At 40.7% G+C, this 17,810-nt stretch overlaps 1 protein-coding gene across 8 annotated transcripts in view; it reads left to right on the top strand.

Annotated features, from left to right (window-relative positions):
• Positions 1–17,810, top strand: part of prkg1l (protein kinase cGMP-dependent 1, like) — a 63,284-nt gene that overhangs the window by 6,127 nt on the left and 39,347 nt on the right. For 6 of the 8 annotated variants that reach the window (XM_034169974.1, XM_034169976.1, XM_034169970.1 and 3 more), the window contains exons 5-7: positions 480–614; positions 5,065–5,170; positions 9,519–9,582. In XM_034169974.1, coding sequence (XP_034025865.1) covers positions 480–614; positions 5,065–5,170; positions 9,519–9,582 — 305 coding nt within the window. The remainder of the gene's footprint in view (positions 1–479; positions 615–5,064; positions 5,171–9,518; positions 9,583–17,810) is intronic. The other 2 variants (XM_034169972.1, XM_034169973.1) reach the window with 1 other exon arrangement.

Raw genomic sequence — 17,810 nt, forward strand, 5'->3', positions numbered from 1 at the left:
CAAAGGCTGTAGTTTATTAGACTAATCACAAATGTAAGTATTCAGACCTACTGTTTGAATTTTGGATAATCCTGCTTTTTCCCTCAGAAGGACTGTTGCCTCTTGGACTGATCATCTGCATGCACTCTTCTCTCCCTCACAACCAATCCTGCCTGCTGATTCAAACTCTGTCCTTAATCACCAGTGGGAAAAATAAATCTATACCTACCTTTCGTTGTGGTTCTCTGCATTGGGGTCCCCTGTCAAAACCATTACAGTGTGGTTGAAGACATGCAACTTGAAATGATGTTATTTGCCAGTTTCTTTCCTTTCCAAAGCATAGGTCTGGTGGACATCTAGGCCACTTCTGTTTGTAACTATCATATATATTTGAGGTTTTTCCTCATGCTTGACAATTCTGCACTTAAACACGCAAAAAAAAAAAAAAAAAAAAAAAAAAAAAAAAAAAATCCAGACTGGCACAGTTTGTCTCCTCTCAGATGAGTTTGTGTTCTTCACAGAGGGCAGGTTGGACGTGACAAAGGACGGACACAAACTGCTCGTGCTGGAACCAGAAAATCTGTTTGGGGAACTGGCGCTCCTATATAACTGCACCCACACCTACTCTGTCTCAGGTATTAAACTGTTATCTCCTAATGATTTTACAAGTACATATAAATGGAGATCTGTCACACTGCAGTGTCATTAATTGTGCCCCGCTGGCCGAAGGCCCAATGGGGGATTATGTCATGGCGATTTCCATCCGTCTGTCTGTCTATCTGTCTGTCTCTCCGTTTATTCATCTGTCCATCCCAAAAAGGGTATAAGAGTTCTGAAATCAACTCCTCTCACACTTTTCTAAGGAATTTTGTGAAACTTGGTACAAATCCTTGTTATAGGTTGGCAATACGCATATTATCATATTGTTCGAGTTGGGCCCATTTTACCAGAGTTATGGCTTGGTTAACAGCCCTAGACACTGCCACATTCATGAGTTGGTTTTGCATTCTGAAATCAACTTTCACCTACCTTGAAATGTTATCAGAATGTAGCAAGCACTTGTACCAAAGCAGCATTTACCAACAGGGGATATTCTGCTCTCAGAGCAAAAGTGAGTCCTTTTGGCTGTTCCCTTGTTTCACCACAGCAGGTCCGAGGTGGATCTGCATGTTGAACTGGGAGAGGTTTTATGCCGGATGCCCTTCCTGATGCAGCTCCAAATTACATGGAGAAATGTGGCAGGGGTTGGGTTTTGAAGTGGGAACCTTCTGCACTGAAACCAATTGCACTAACCACTTTCCCACTACTGCTATAGAGCACTCTAGTTTTAGTTTTGCAGCGATATGAATGATTCTTTCAAAGCATATCAGAGGCAGGGCTTTTGGACTGAATGGAATTTGTAAATTCAGACTGTTGTCTGAGAGATGTGGGGAATTGAAGGCATTTTCTGCTGCAGTGCATAACCCATCTGCTGCTGGCATATAATTTCTTCATCTCTGCAATGGAGATTGAATTTTGAAAAATGTTTGCAAATATCATTCTCAAAATCATTTGGCATGCAAGGAGCTGTTTGCCAGTTGGAATGTGCTCAGCGGTAAATTGCAGGCATAAGGATCAGTGATATCCCTCAGAAAGCAGGTGGTGTGATACCATTTCTCTGCAGCATCTGATCACAGCGCCCTGTGGGAGCATCACTCAGCCGCCACTACATGCCCCTGACCTGATTTCAGAAATATCAGTGGGTCCGGATCAGTATAAATTGAAAAGCCAGTTTCTTTAACCTTGTTCTGAACCTTCAAATCTCATTTCCTTTCAATAATGCTTTTCGTGTAAGAAGAAGCTGTGTGTTTGCCTTTCATGCAATGAGGCTTTCCACTGTCCGTTCTACAAATACATCCAGAAATGTGTTCCTTTGTTTCACTTCCATTTCTGTCCGCTTTTGTCCTGGATCTGTTCAAGGCCCAGTGTGTTTATCTCTTTATTGATCTGAAATGACTTTTTCAATCCATCTGTCAGCATCGGTGAGTCTTTTTCCTCTCTCTCTCTCTCTCTCTCTCTCTCTCTCTCTCTCTCTCTCTCTCTCTCTCTCTCTCTCTCTCTTCCTCTCGTATCTTCTGCATAACAGTATAAACAGCATTTCGTCAGCAGGTCACGGCCGTTCATTGCATCAAAGAAGACTTATTCAGACTCTCCTCCTTTCAGATGAAAATTTACTTTAAAAATCTTCTGCAGGGTTTTCAGGTGCAACCACACAGTCTTGGAAATGAAATGTTTATTTTGTCATACGGTGAATGTTGAAGACTGAAATGGTGAAAGCGAGATATGAAGGCTGCGTAAAACAGTGGGACTGTGGATCTAATTAAGATGTCCACTGGTGATCTACTTCCATTTACAGGAAGCTGCATTGAATCAATCAGTACGGGTCATTATTAATTTACAACACCCTTTTTCATATCCAGATCCTTTTTCATATCCATTACCATGGCACTGGTGATCATAGATATAGATATCAGTTTAGAGTTAAATTAAAAGGAAAATCAGTCTACTTATATTTTTCTTACTTTTGCTCCAGCAGGTGTATTTTCTCTCTGGCTATTTGTCTGTGAGGCTGTCAGCCGGACAGCTCGAGAACATTTAAAGGGGGCCATATTAAATCTGTGCCACAAATCTGTGTGTAAAAACTCCCTTTGAAAAAGAGTTGGTTTTTGTTGGCCTTAATCGGTTCACTTTAGATTTCTTGATTATTTATTTACTAGCTGGGGTACCTGGCACTGCCCGGGTTAACCTGTTTTAGACAAAAGCCAAATGCCAATCATTTTAATCAAAACAATTGCCCAACATTTGTTTTTGTAATGCTGATGTCTTATAAATGTAATAGTTAATGGGCAGAACTGTAAGAGGTGGACTCCCCAAACTAAGTGGAAATACTTGGTTAAAAGACAAACACATTTGAAGTCCTTCATGCAGACTTTGTTTTACAATCAAATTTATAACAAAATTACACACAAAAGGTAGGTAACAGTAAATGTAAATATCAATGAATCAAAATTGAGGTAGTGGTGTATTTCACTGTTTTTACATTGCAATTTTACAAACATACTCATAAAATGAATGTATTCAGACAGGAAGGCAAACTGGGTTGTACAGGACAGTCAGGGAATAAAGGGACAGAAAGGGATTAAATAAACAGAGATGGCCAACACATATACAGGGCTGGAAATTTGAATCTGCCTGTTCATACACACAGCCTCAGCCTAAGCATGTTGTTGTTTTGCTGAGTGTGCTGTGGCTGTGTTGTGCTGAGTGTGCTGTAGAAAGGGATTAAATAAACAGAGATGGCCAACACATATACAGGGCTGGAAATTTGAATCTGCCTGGTCATACCCACATCCGGCTATTTTGGGGGTAATTTTCAGTTCATTTTTTTTTAAATGGTACCAGTTTGTTCTCCATGTCATGAGGGTTAAGAATATATATAGTTTTTAGGGCTATATATTAGAGTTTATCCCGGACAGACAGACAGACAGACAGACATAGCCCTTTATGTATATAGATTCATTATTTGGTTTCACCTCCTGTTTTTTTTTTTGTTTTTTTTTGGGGGGGGGGGGGGGGGGGGGGGGCATTTCCAATATGAAAATGTGAACGTATTACTTTGAAAGAACAAAATGTGTGTGACTGACACTTAATCCACTGTATCAATAAACCACATTCATTCATTCATTCACTCATTTTTTTATACTTGCTTACTCCAAGTCACTGTCACGGGGGTGCTGGAACCTATCCCAGCAATCATAGGGTGTGAGGCAGGGTACACCCTGGTCAAGACGCCAGTCTTGTAAGAAATACAGTCAAAATACGTATTTGTAAATACCTTTACAGAAATTACTGTAGATTTTACAGTGTAAAACCATTATAATTTCCCAAAAAAAAAAATAATAATAATAATAATAATAATAATAAGAGGAGAATGGGATATGGGAAGGCTTGAACTGTGAACATTCTGTTTGGGAAACAAGCAACTGTCATTTTTTGCCACATGGTGTGAGTTAGTCTGAAAATATAATGAACTCCTGAATCTGTTTTATTCTATTGATATTTAGTCTACTCAGTTTTAAACAGACATGATTTTTTTCAGAGCTCCTCATATTAATATGCTTTGTACAAATCCAGTAAAATATGTTAATATGACAATGTGGTACACAATTCATTATGCAGAGTAATTCCTATTGTGTAACAGCACAGTGGTGTAAACTATATATGCATGATGTCTCCCAAGCAAAATGTACCCAGGTTCAAGGCTGCCCAACACACGTTCTCCTTATAGTATATGTAGCTGGAGTTGTATTAGAAAAGCCAGACCAAAATGTGGATCTCATGCCAAACCTCCTGTGGTGTCCCTGAGCATAATGGGAGCAGCACAGCAAAATGTCATTGAATGGGATTCAATGTACAATAAGCAACAACTGCATTTCAATTGTACAGAAACAATTAGTTTAAAAGCAGAATGACAATGGTCGTGTAACATTTTTAAATAGCTGTTAGATTAACTGGTTTAGATGTGAATTTTTATAAATTATAACAGATTTAAACCATAAAATTTACAGGTAATTTACTATTGATTAGTTACTTTAATGAGTTGTTTAAATAAACCTATATTTGATTTTCTTTTATGTATTTATTTATTTTTGCGGCTTGGGGGGAGGTGGTGGTTGATAGAAATATTTGGAATTTTAAGCGTCTTCGTTGGCTAAATGTTTTATGAGTATGTTTGAGTATGTGCACTGGAGAACACACTACAAATTGTCCACAGATGCAGTTTAGTTGGATTGTGAATTGCCCTGATTGACGATACACAGTGGAGGTACGCACTCCAAGGAGTCCTGCCATCCGCTCATTCTGTCACCTCTGCTGTGAAGCACTGCAGCACATTTAGCTGTCACCCAGTCCAGGCTGGACAGCATGAATTGTACAATCATGCTTCAGAAAAGCCATCACTGAAAACCTTACCTCCTGATTAATATCTCAGCTCAGTGGCTGGCAGCACCTTTACAGCTTTCTTTTCTCCTGTTCTTTGCTCTACAGCACAGACAGTCAGCAGGCTCTGGGTTATTGACCGTAAAACTTATCAAAATATACTGATGCAGAGAAACTTCAGCAGCCTTTCTCATGCCATGGAGCTTCTCAGCAGGTGAATGTCACACCCAGACAATTGAATTGACACCATTTCCAGTCAGGTCAGGTCTATTCAGTTCAGTGTAGATGCACTGGTGTTGCATTTTCCTGCATCTAACACATTATATAGAACCACCATGTGTCAGGGATGGCAACCACCCAGGCACACCATCAGGGAAGTGATGTTTTGAGATTACCTGTGACCCATGTTACGTTAACATCTATAAGATTTCTTGTAAATCACTTCCAGATCTACCAAATGTTGGTTATAGCATCTGATCACTTGAATTTCTCCCCCTCAGGGGTTGAAATTCTAAATTGTTTCCAACAAGCATAAATTTTGATCATATCGGCAATATCATCTTACAAATCCCTTATCTAGTGGTGCCAAAGAAAATTCTTTTTATGACTTAAATCTAAAAAAAAACGCAGTGGCACTACACCTTTAACTGAGTTTCCCTAAGTAAACATTTATTTGAAACAAAGTTGTTCCAGCAGTAATCAACAATTCTATGGAGAGACGTTGCAGCAGGTAGTTGGCAGTGAACCTTGTTGAGAGTGACATTTGCCTGTACCTTCCTCAGCACACATAGCAGTGTAATACCCCCGTAGTTGAGGCAGTCCAGGTTACCACCCTTTCTTTTCCAGAACAGGACAATAAGTCTTTTTTTTTTTTCAGTCAGTTGGGATGACACCTGTCTCCCAAATGGAAGCAAAGATTGTTTGGAAAGCAGAACAGCATCTCCACCTTTGCATTCTCAGTGAGATTTGGTGGATCCTAGCTGACTGCAGATCAGCTACTGGTGCCAGAATCCTGGCACCGGAAATTGTTCAACATCCTGGCAGGAGAATCAGCCATGTATACAGTGAGAAAAATAAGTATTTGAACACCCTGCAATTTGGCAAGTTCTCCCATTTAGAAATCATGGAGGGGTCTGAAATTTTCATCTTAGGTGCATGTCCACTGTGAGAGACATAATCTAAAAAATAAAAAAAAAATCCATAAATCGCAATGTATGATTTTTTTAATAATTTATTTGTATGTTACTGCTGCAAATAAGTATTTGACCCCCTACCAACCAGCAAGAATTCTGACTCACACAGACCTGATAATTTTTCTTTAAGAAGCCCTCTTATTCTGCACTCTTTACCTGTATTAATTGCACCTGTTTGAACTTGTTACCTGTATAAAAGACACCTGTTCACACACTCAATCAATCACACTCCAACCTGTCCACCATAGCCAAGACCAAAGAGCTGTCTAAGGACACCAGAGACGAAACTGTAGATCTGCACAAGGCTTGGATGGACTACAGGACAACAGGCAAGCAGCTTGGTAGAAGACAACAACAGTTATGATTATTTATTAAAAAGTGGAAGAAACACAAGATGACTGTCAATCTCCCTCGGTCTGGGATTTCATGCAAGATCTCACTTTGTGGGGTAAGGATGATTCTGAGAAAGCTCAGAACTACACAGGAGGACCTGGTCAATGACCTGAAGAGAGCTGGGACCACAGTCACAAAGATGACATTAGTAACACATGATGCTGTCATGGTTTAAAATCCTGCAGGGCAGCAAGGTCCCCCTGCTCAAGCTAGCACATGTCCAGGCCCATTTGAAGTTCACCAGTGACCATCTGGATGATCCAGAGGAGGCATGGGAGAAGGTCATGTGGTCAGTTGAGACCAGAATAGAGCTTTTTGGAATCAACTCCACTTACCATGTTTAGAGGATGAGAACAATCCCAAGAAAACCATCCCAACCGTGAAATATGGGGGTGGAAACATCATACTCTGGAGGTGCTCTTCTGCAAAGGGGACAGGACGACTGCACCATATTGGGGTCATGTATTGCGAGATTTTGGCAAACAACCTCTTTCTCTCAATAAGAGCATTGAAGATGGGTCATGGCTGGGTCTTCCAGCATGACAGTGACCCCAAGCACACAGCCAGGGCAACAAAGGAGGGGCTCCGTAAGAAGCATTTCATGGTCCTGGAGTGGCCTGGCCAGTCTCCAGACCTGAACTCAATAGAAAATCTTTGGAGGGAGCTGAAACTCCAAACCTGAAAGATTTGGAGAAGATCTGTATGGAGGAGTGGACCAAAATCCCTGTTGCAGTGTGTGAAAACCTGGTGAAAAACTGCAGGAAACGTTTGACCTCTGTAATTGTAAACAAAGGCTACTGCACCAAATATTAACATTGATTTCCCAGGTGTTGAAATACTTATTTGCAGCAGTAACATACAAATAATTTATTTAAAAAATCATACATTGTGATTTCTGGATTTTTTTATTAGATTATGTCTTGTGTGTTGGGGGGATTGGCTGGACATTTTGGTGTTGTTTTCTTTTCTTTGCTCTCCAGGTGGTATGCAAACTGTTTTTTTGTCTGTGGAGAAGGTGCTGGCAGAAGAGTCCTTCACCCTCATCAGCATTATTGGCTGCACTTGTGGAGGATGTTCACGTGCAGGCCTAATGACTTGCAGCACCTGTGGATGATGCTCACGTGCAAACTTAAAGGCTTTCAGCTGAAGCAGATAATGAGATGGCGTTCTGCATTTAAGCCATGAGTGATTCGACCAGAATTGCCGGGAACTCGACCTTGTGACGTTCATTTGTGAGACGCTGAGGACCGCGCCAGGGTTTGACACATCGTGCCTGTGAAGGGGGACGGGTGAGGGACACATGCTGTCAGCACACATCAGAGGTGATGATTGTCTGAAGAAGTGTTAACAGTAATTTGGTATTTTGTTACGCAGTATATTTGAACATTGATGAGAATTGTGCAGCTCGCTTCTCACTGCCGTGGCGTACGGGGTGATGGTCCTCCACCTGTTGTGAGAAGCTGCTCATTTACATAAAGCTTAAATTCAGACCTGAATGTGTTGCTGATAGTGTGTGCCTTTGAAGGATATTTGTTGTAGCTGTTGACTTACCTCACCTTTTCCATCCTTCACAGAGTCAGTTTGTCATATCCACCTGGGGGGTGTTCGGTGGTGAGTCTGGGTCCAGAAGCGTCGGGCTTCGATCCATTTGGGCGCTGGAGAGCGCGCCGTCCTTCACCTCGCCAGACAACCGCACATTTATGTTGTACACAAATTATTGCACAGAAGGGAAATAAATTTGTTTTGTTTTTGGAACCGCTTTCTGGTTATTTAGCGCTGGGTTCAGTCAGACGCTGGTCCGCTCCTCAACTCGCGTGTGCACATAACAGTATGTCTCTCACAGTGGACATGCACCTAAGATGAAAATTTCAGACCCCTCCATGATTTCTAAATGGGAGAACCTGCAAAATCACAGGGTGTTCAAATACTTATTTTCCTCACTGTAACTGCTCAAAGTAGCTTGGCCTACAGTACAGTACAGTGGGGTCATGTGTGAAGACTGTGCCATCATTTGTTAATGAGTGCTGTGGGGCAAGGTGTAGGTTTGGAGGATCATAGTGCTTTGTTTCCTCTATAAGCAGGGTGAGGGTCATTTGACCACAGATGATCTGTCACCTGCTTACAGCTTCCTCTAATAAATGTCTCCTTGACTACTATCAGTTCCATTAACAGCCAACAGAAAAGTCACTCAAAGAATTCTTAAGTCTTAACCTAATATATGGTTTTTGACAGTGTAATATCTGACATTATTGGAAGGAAATGTAACTCCTTTGGTACCTTGAAAAGTAGAACATCCATTCCAAAATTCGGTGTCTTCCCCCAACGGGATCTGGCTGCTTCTAGAACTGTATACCTCAGACGACACTACCACTGTAATGTAGAAGGTTCCAGGCTTCTTCCATCACAGCTGAAGATGCGTGACTCTTCTCAAGTTTGGACCTGGGTGCTGCTGTGCAGCAGTTGCCAACCTCAAGAGACAAGACTTTTGCTGTTCTGCATTGGTTTCTTCTTTTCCACTGATGAGGAATGAAATAACTTTTTCCATTCCCCTTTGGAACACGTGCCATTCTTTGATGATAGGCAGCAAAAGAGTTACTCCCACAGAGTGCAGAAGCAAAGGATTTTCTTTTCTGGTGTTAAACTTTGAAGGTGTTTTACTGTAGCTGGAGTGCCAATCTTGATTTCAAACCCCTAAAAAACGGTCTTATCTGCAGGATGACCAACCACAGTCTTTGACACAGTTTAATGTCAATCCCAGGACATGTACTGCAACACTTTACATACCATATCTCAATTTTTTGCCACCTCAGTGCTGAATTTTTATCTCAGTATTTTTTATTGTGGCTTCCTTTTACGGATAACGTCAGTATTTATATGCTAAGTTTCTGAACGTGCCAAGACACTGAAGACGATGAAAGCAAAACCTTTATCAAACTTGACATTTTGAATGATACTTTTGCATCTGTGTGTCTGCAGTGTTTCCTTCTTGCAGTCATTACCACGGGATGTCATCATGAAAATGTCTGATCTCATGGAGGAGGTACAATTACAAGGAAATTATTCTGTACTGTCAGTCAGTCATCAAAAGAATCAGACCAGTAAGACAGGAGCTGCATGTTAAAGGGCAAACTCACTTTTGTAAACAATCCTATTAAAGCATTGTTAGCAGTCTAGTTTCTGAGTGCTCTACTCACTGCTGTGACAGTTGCATTTTATGAGAGAAACTGATTTTCCCATAACGTGGTGTAAAAGAAATACACGGGCATGGAGTAAGCCTCAAAATGAACTCAAACAACATTTTTCCAGTCTTTAAAACTCCATAATAAAGTTATTAATGATTCACAACATATGTTGCAGATTATTGTAAAATTCTACTGAGACTATTTGGGACTATTTACCTGCTGGTGATATTCTTACTGCAAATATCAGCCCCCCCAGGTCATCCTACTGTGTGTTCAGTAATAACCAAACGTGTTACAGCTGACTTATACCATTAAGACACACAATTGTTCACACTGCAACAAAATATCCCCCCCCCCAAGTTTTAACACAAAACAGAGCGATAATAGGGCACCGAACTCTTGTTCAACCCTGCGTGATATTGCGGGATTTGACCACTTATGGGGACAGCCGCTCTGGTGTACCTTTTTATTTTTGGCTGCAATCACTGAAGCAGTCGTGAAAAGTGCAGGGTTTTTTTTCGGTACCCAGTGGAGAAGGAAAGACGAGGCAAATGAGAGACGTTGTGTTGGTAAGTGTTAGCCTACACAGCTAACCAGAGTAGCTACGTTCTCTTGCCTACACAACCGCCTCGACACGTTTGAGCGCCAGGTCATAAACAAACTGCAACACATGTCCACTTTCCACCGCATCGTCACTTTTTTTTTTTTTTTTGTATTTTCACTTTGTTTGCCCAAAATCTCAGAGAAAATGCAGTGTTTCCGTCCCCGGAAGTAGCGAAATTACATCATATGTGTCATATTTTAACCCTTTAACGCCCACCCTCAAACGAGACTGCGATGCCCAACATCAGTAATAAACACGGTGTCACCAAACCTGACAACACTACCGTGTTCATGACAGGTTATAATACTGGAAATTGCAAGCACCAACTCAAACAAAACAATATGAATGCATGGATCTGTTGGATTTTTGGCCCAGAAACTCTGACCAAAACACTGAAATTCAGTGCTCCGATTATTCCAACTTTACATCATAAGGACAGTTATGGCATCCTCCATCAGGACTGTTGAGACAGTATTATTAAAAATGCTGCTTAATTTGTTTGAACTAATGATTTACTTTTGTATGTGATATATGTACATCTTTACCTGAGGCCATCAAATATGGCCATCAGGTTTTACAAAGGCTTTGCGTCTGTTCATCGGTCCGTCTATCGGTCCGTCCATTTGTGCTCAGCATAAGTCCAGTCCTATTACTGCCAGAGGCTTCAAATTTACAGGGAACATTCTTGGGACACAGACCTTGGGCAAGTTCAAAGATGGCTAACCTTGATCTATTTTAAGAAGTGAGAGCCAAACAGAGTAGAGCTGCACTGAGATGTGAGTGGCTGGTCTCTCCAAAACCACTTTGTTTTGTGTGTTTATATGCATGTTTCTCATATTTTATTTAAAAGCTAGCACTTCTAAAACTGAAAACCCTGTTTTTGGAACATAATAACACCTCTGCAGTCATTTACAAGACATTTTGTGGACATTAGCATGGTGACGTCACAGGCTGGTAGCTAGCTGAAAAACTCTATTTTGTTTCTGTGTAAATATAACCTCTGTGTCATATACGAGGTCTATTAGAAAAGAAACCGACCTTTTTATTTTTTCAAAAACTATATGGATTTGAATCACGTGTGATTACATCAGACAAGCTTGAACGCTCATGCGCATGCGTGAGTTTTTTCACGCCTGTCGGTTGCGTCATTCGCCTGTGGGCAGGCTTTGAGTGAGCACTGGTCCACCCCTCCCGTCGGAATTCCTTTGTCTGAGAACTTCCTGAGAGACTGGCGCTTTGCTTGATCAAAATTTTTTCAGAAACTGTAAGGCACATCCAAGTGGACAACATTCGAGAAATTCAGATGGTTTTCGGTGAAAATTTTAAAGGCTGATGAGAGATTAAGGAGTGTTACTATCGCTTTAAGGACAGCCCACGGCGCCGGACGGCGCGCCACGCCCCGAGCCGCCGTCATCAGCCTGTTTCGACCTGAAAACTTCCAAATTTAAGCCTCTGTTGACCCAGGACATCGTGAGAGAAGAGAGACGTTTCAGAAGAGGTCTGGATCAGCAGTTTATCTGGACATTCCACTGTTAAAGGAGATTTTGTAATGAAAGACGTGCGGACGGATTCGTGCGTCGGCACGCAGCCGCTCATCGCACGGCGCCGCAGAAAAACACCTCCGTGTTGATAACCATTCGTAAGATTCAGGCGGTTTTCGATGGCTTTCAGTCGAGTGAGTATCTGAGAAATTGTTTAACAGCTGGGCATGTTCAAACTTGTCCTGTGAGACTTCCAACAGAGGTGTTTTGCTGTGGCGCCGTGCGATGAGCGGCTGTGTGCCGACGCGCGAATCCGTCTGCACGTCTTTCATTACAAAATCTCCTTTAACAGTGGAATGTATGGATAAACTGCTGATCCCGACCTCTTCTGAAACTTCCCTGCTCTCTCACAACATCCTGGGTCAACAGAGGCTTAAATTTGGAAGTTTTCAGCTTGAAACAGGCTGACGATGGCGGCTCGGGGCGCGGCGCGCCGTCCGGCGCCGTGGGCTGTCCTTAAAGCGATAGTAACACTCCTTAATCTCTCATCAGCCTTTAAAATTTTCACCGAAAACCGTCTGAATTTCTCGAATGGTGTCCACTTGGATGTGCCTTACAGTTTCTGAAAAAAATTTGATCAAGCAAAGCGCCAGTCTCTCAGGAAGTTCTCAGACAAAGGAATTTCGACGGGAGGGGTGGACCAGTGCTCACTCAAAGCCTGCCCACAGGTGAATGACACAACCGACAGGCGTGAAAAAACTCACGCATGTGCACGAGGGTTCAAGGTTGTCTGATGTAATCGCACGTGATTCAAATCCATATAGTTTTTGAAAAAAATAAAAAGGTCGGTTTCTTTTCTAATAGACCTCGTATTATGTAAAACTAGCGAGAAATAAACACTTCTACAACTGAAAATGCTGTTTTTGGAAACTAATAACACCACTGCAGTCATTTACCAGACATTTAGCAGACATTAGTGTGCATGCTAACTTCTGCTAACTCAAAGCTAACATCCTATGGAGTTAAATTTGTCATTAATACTTGCAAATGCACAGAGGGTGATAATTGTACATAAGACAATAGGATCATAATAATTAAACAACTGCAAATTATAAAGAAGGTAATGCTCATACAGCTGAGGTTTTTTTTTAGCATTGGTTTATGTTTTATATATTAATGCAATTGTCAGAGTTACAGTTTTGAATAAGATGTCTGCATAACTGATATTGTCACTGAGTCAAGATTATAAATATACACTCATCTGAGACATCTTCCATCTTCTTCACCCACAGCAAGCAGCTGTGTAACTTTTGTGTTCCCTCTAAAGAAAATAACAAAGCGCAGATATGTTACTGCAGGCATCTATATTGTTTTCCAAGTTGATGAAATGAAAACACACTTTTCAGAAGTCAAAAGTTCCAAAACTGTTTTGTTTTTTTGCGAATTTATCATTTTACACAGTGATGAGTACTTACTAGTATACAAATAATGAATGTTTCTGAGTTCAATGGTATGAATATTTCATGAGGTGAAAGCTGGAACATACCATTCAACTCGGCTTTGCATCGTTGAATGGTATGTTCCAGCTTTCACCAAATTAAATATTCATTCCATTGAAAGAATGTAAAAACATTCATTATTTGTTTTATATAATGGCTAAAATAGATTATTGTCATTTGATGTTATATGTAAGGATTAAACAACGAGAAGTCCTGCATTATACGGTTTGAATGCACGACGCAGAGTCTGAAGCACCACGACGTGAAGACTTTGTGTATTTCCAGAAAAAAAAAGAAAAGAGTTTGTGTACGATCCTCACGCCAGTGAAAATCATGTCAGAAATTTGTCGAGCTTTGGTGTATCACTGCTGCTCTGACATCAACAATCCAACACAAACTTTAAATACGAGTCCAAAAATAATTCTGACGATGTCGTCTGCGATGCCGTGCACCAACTTTGTGTGCTTCCAAAAGAAAGACTGTGTACTTCCTCAGTGCAGCGAAAAAAATCACATGGTAAATGGTAAATAGACTGCATTTATATAGATGCTATCAGATGCTCAAAGTGCTTTAAAAATAATGCCTCACATTCACCCCAATGTCAGGGTACTGCCATACAAGGCGCTCACTACACACCAGGAGCAATAGGGGATTAAGGACCTTGCCCAAGGGCCCTTCGTGATTTTCCAGTCAGGCTGGAATTTGAACTGAGGATCTTCTGGTCTCAAGCCCAACGCCTTAACGACTAGACCATCATCCCATCAGAAATTAGTCCAGCTTTTTATTCTAACTTCCTCCTAACAGCCTCCAGATGGCTTACAGCACAGTGGATTTGTTTTGTGTGTGCGCACGCACGTTGTGTGTGCAAGTGTGTGCATGTGGGTGCATGCGTGCGTGTGGGTGTGTGCAGAGTGCAATGATACCAAACGTATGGAATTAAATTGCACTCTAAATGCAATGCAACACAAATGGGATGAATCCATGTCAGGTGACATACAAAGCACCAATCAAATTAAGCACCAATCAAATTACAACCCAGCTGTTGTATAATATACAAATAATGAGTGTTTATGAGTGGAATGGTGAGAATATTTGCAAGAGTTGAAAAATGGATCAAATTGAATGAATCATTTCATCTCTCAACGAATGAAAATATTCTTATTTTTTTTCTCGTCAAATTCATTATTTGTTTTATATTATACCTAAGTAGATTACAGTCAAGGCAAAGTCCACATGCTGTAGATAGCCTTGTCATATCAGGGATGCATTGGTAGTGGAACTGTATAGTGAAGCAAAATGCATAGAAACAAAATTAACAGTAAATAACCCAAATTGCACAAAAAATGACTAAAATCAATCAATCAATCAATCAATTTTTTTTTATATAGCGCCAAATCACAACAAACAGTTGCCCCAAGGCGCTTTATATTGTAAGGCAAGGCCATACAATAATTATGTAAAACCCCAACGGTCAAAACGACCCCCTGTGAGCAAGCACTTGGCTACAGTGGGAAGGAAAAACTCCCTTTTAACAGGAAGAAACCTCCAGCAGAACCAGGCTCAGGGAGGGGCAATCTTCTGCTGGGACTGGTTGGGGCTGAGGGAGAGAACCAGGAAAAAGACATGCTGTGGAGGGGAGCAGAGATCGATCACTAATGATTAAATGCAGAGTGGTGCATACAGAGCAAAAAGAGAAAGAAACAGTGCATCATGGGAACCCCCCAGCAGTCTACGTCTATAGCAGCATAACTAAGGGATGGTTCAGGGTCACCTGATCCAGCCCTAACTATAAGCTTTAGCAAAAAGGAAAGTTTTAAGCCTAATCTTAAAAGTAGAGAGGGTGTCTGTCTCCCTGATCTGAATTGGGAGCTGGTTCCACAGGAGAGGAGCCTGAAAGCTGAAGGCTCTGCCTCCCATTCTACTCTTACAAACCCTAGGAACTACAAGTAAGCCTGCAGTCTGAGAGCGAAGCGCTCTATTGGGGTGATATGGTACTACGAGGTCCCTAAGATAAGATGGGACCTGATTATTCAAAACCTTATAAGTAAGAAGAAGAATTTTAAATTCTATTCTAGAATTAACAGGAAGCCAATGAAGAGAGGCCAATATGGGTGAGATATGCTCTCTCCTTCTAGTCCCCGTCAGTACTCTAGCTGCAGCATTTTGAATTAACTGAAGGCTTTTTAGGGAACTTTTAGGACAACCTGATAATAATGAATTACAGTAGTCCAGCCTAGAGGAAATAAATGCATGAATTAGTTTTTCAGCATCACTCTGAGACAAGACCTTTCTGATTTTAGAGATATTGCGTAAATGCAAAAAAGCAGTCCTACATATTTGTTTAATATGCGCTTTGAATGACATATCCTGATCAAAAATGACTCCAAGATTTCTCACAGTATTACTAGAGGTCAGGGTAATGCCATCCAGAGTAAGGATCTGGTTAGACACCATGTTTCTAAGATTTGTGGGGCCAAGTACAATAACTTCAGTTTTATCTGAGTTTAAAAGCAGGAAATTAGAGGTCATCCATGTCTTTATGTCTGTAAGACAATCCTGCAGTTTAGCTAATTGGTGTGTGTCCTCTGGCTTCATGGATAGATAAAGCTGGGTATCATCTGTGTAACAATGAAAATTTAAGCAATACCGTCTAATAATACTGCCTAAGGGAAGCATGTATAAAGTGAATAAAATTGGTCCTAGCACAGAACCTTGTGGAACTCCATAATTAACTTTAGTCTGTGAAGAAGATTCCCCATTTACATGAACAAATTGTAATCTATTAGACAAATATGATTCAAACCACCGCAGCGCAGTGCCTTTAATACCTATGGCATGCTCTAATCTCTGTAATAAAATTTTATGGTCAACAGTATCAAAAGCAGCACTGAGGTCTAACAGAACAAGCACAGAGATGAGTCCACTGTCCGAGGCCATAAGAAGATCATTTGTAACCTTCACTAATGCTGTTTCTGTACTATGATGAATTCTAAAACCTGACTGAAACTCTTCAAATAGACCATTCCTCTGCAGATGATCAGTTAGCTGTTTTACAACTACCCTTTCAAGAATTTTTGAGAGAAAAGGAAGGTTGGAGATTGGCCTAAAATCAACTGACAAGTTTTGAGCCTGACCCAGAAAAAGTACAGCATGGTTCTCCACCTTTTGCATTATAAGAAGCCAACATTTCTTGCGAATGCGTGAAGTTCTGACTCGTGCAATGTTGACAAATGCTGGTTTTTCAGAATGCAAAAGGTGGAGGACCATGCCCTGCTTTTTCTGGGTCAGTCCTAAACTTCTCAGTCGTCCTTTGTACAATGGACTAGTTTTCTACACAGTTGGATAAATAATCAGTGTCACATGACATACAATCCACCAATCAAATGATGAGAGAAGGAGGGCGTCATAATGATTACATTTGACTGTATGCAGAGTTTGTCACGAGTTGGAAGACAGATTGAGTAAATGTGAGTTGCATGAATGTACGTGTGCAAATGTGTGTGTCAGGCCGTGATTGATGTAATGAGATGTGCGATAAAATGACTGAATGTGAGGACTTGCATAGGTTCCAGTCCGCCCCCAAAGTGCAGATGACCCCACAGCGAGCCCACAACCACAGACAGAGGCTGCTGTGGTAAGAGGTAGGGAAATTTGAGGTTTGGGGGCCTGACAGAACCCCAAACCTCAAATGCTCCACCTGACATCCAAGAAAAAACTGGCAACATTCTCGAGCAACAATGTGCCACCTGAGGCCAAGGCCACAGTAGTCCGGCGGCTAAGGGACAAATTTTAGGGGAATCATGCACTTTTATACAAAAGCGCCAAAACTTTATCAGAGGTACTTTATAGTGTCCTGAAGTATATAAGATTGGAAGACATTGAATCCATAAATGTCTACACTCTAAAAACTTGGGTTTAAGATAATAACCATTTTCAGCCTTCTACAGCATATAATTCATGACAAACTCTTATCCAAATGTCTTTTTAAGTTCATAATATGAATTTGAAGGTTATGAAAAATGTATTAAGGCTAAGTAGGGGAGCTTCGAATGTACTTCAGTGTGCTTACACTCTTAGAAAAAGCGTTAATCGAGGGAAAGTGACTAAATATTGTCTAACTCATTGTGAATATCAATATACCTATGCAATATAGCTGTTTGCGAGCATAGGGCAAAGGATAGATGCTACTCATGCACTAACATATTTACACTCTAAAATAACAACAGTGTTTGAACGGAAAGAAATGCTTTTTTATTCATTACAAGAAATCAGTTTTGTTTTTATGGCCATAACCATTATTATTATTATTGTTGTTGTTATCATTATTATTTTATGTTATTGGTATTAAGATGATTATCACCATATTTTTTAACTGAAAACATTGTAAATACCTGGTTGGCAAACTTCCTAGATATGCACAAATGTTTCATGAATATTTTTAATGAACTACTCTCTACGGCTTTCATGCTAGGAAGATCACAGTGACCTAATTTTATGTCTCA

Source organism: Thalassophryne amazonica, chromosome 5 (assembly GCF_902500255.1).
Source record: "Thalassophryne amazonica chromosome 5, fThaAma1.1, whole genome shotgun sequence".
NCBI lineage: Eukaryota > Metazoa > Chordata > Actinopteri > Batrachoidiformes > Batrachoididae > Thalassophryne > Thalassophryne amazonica.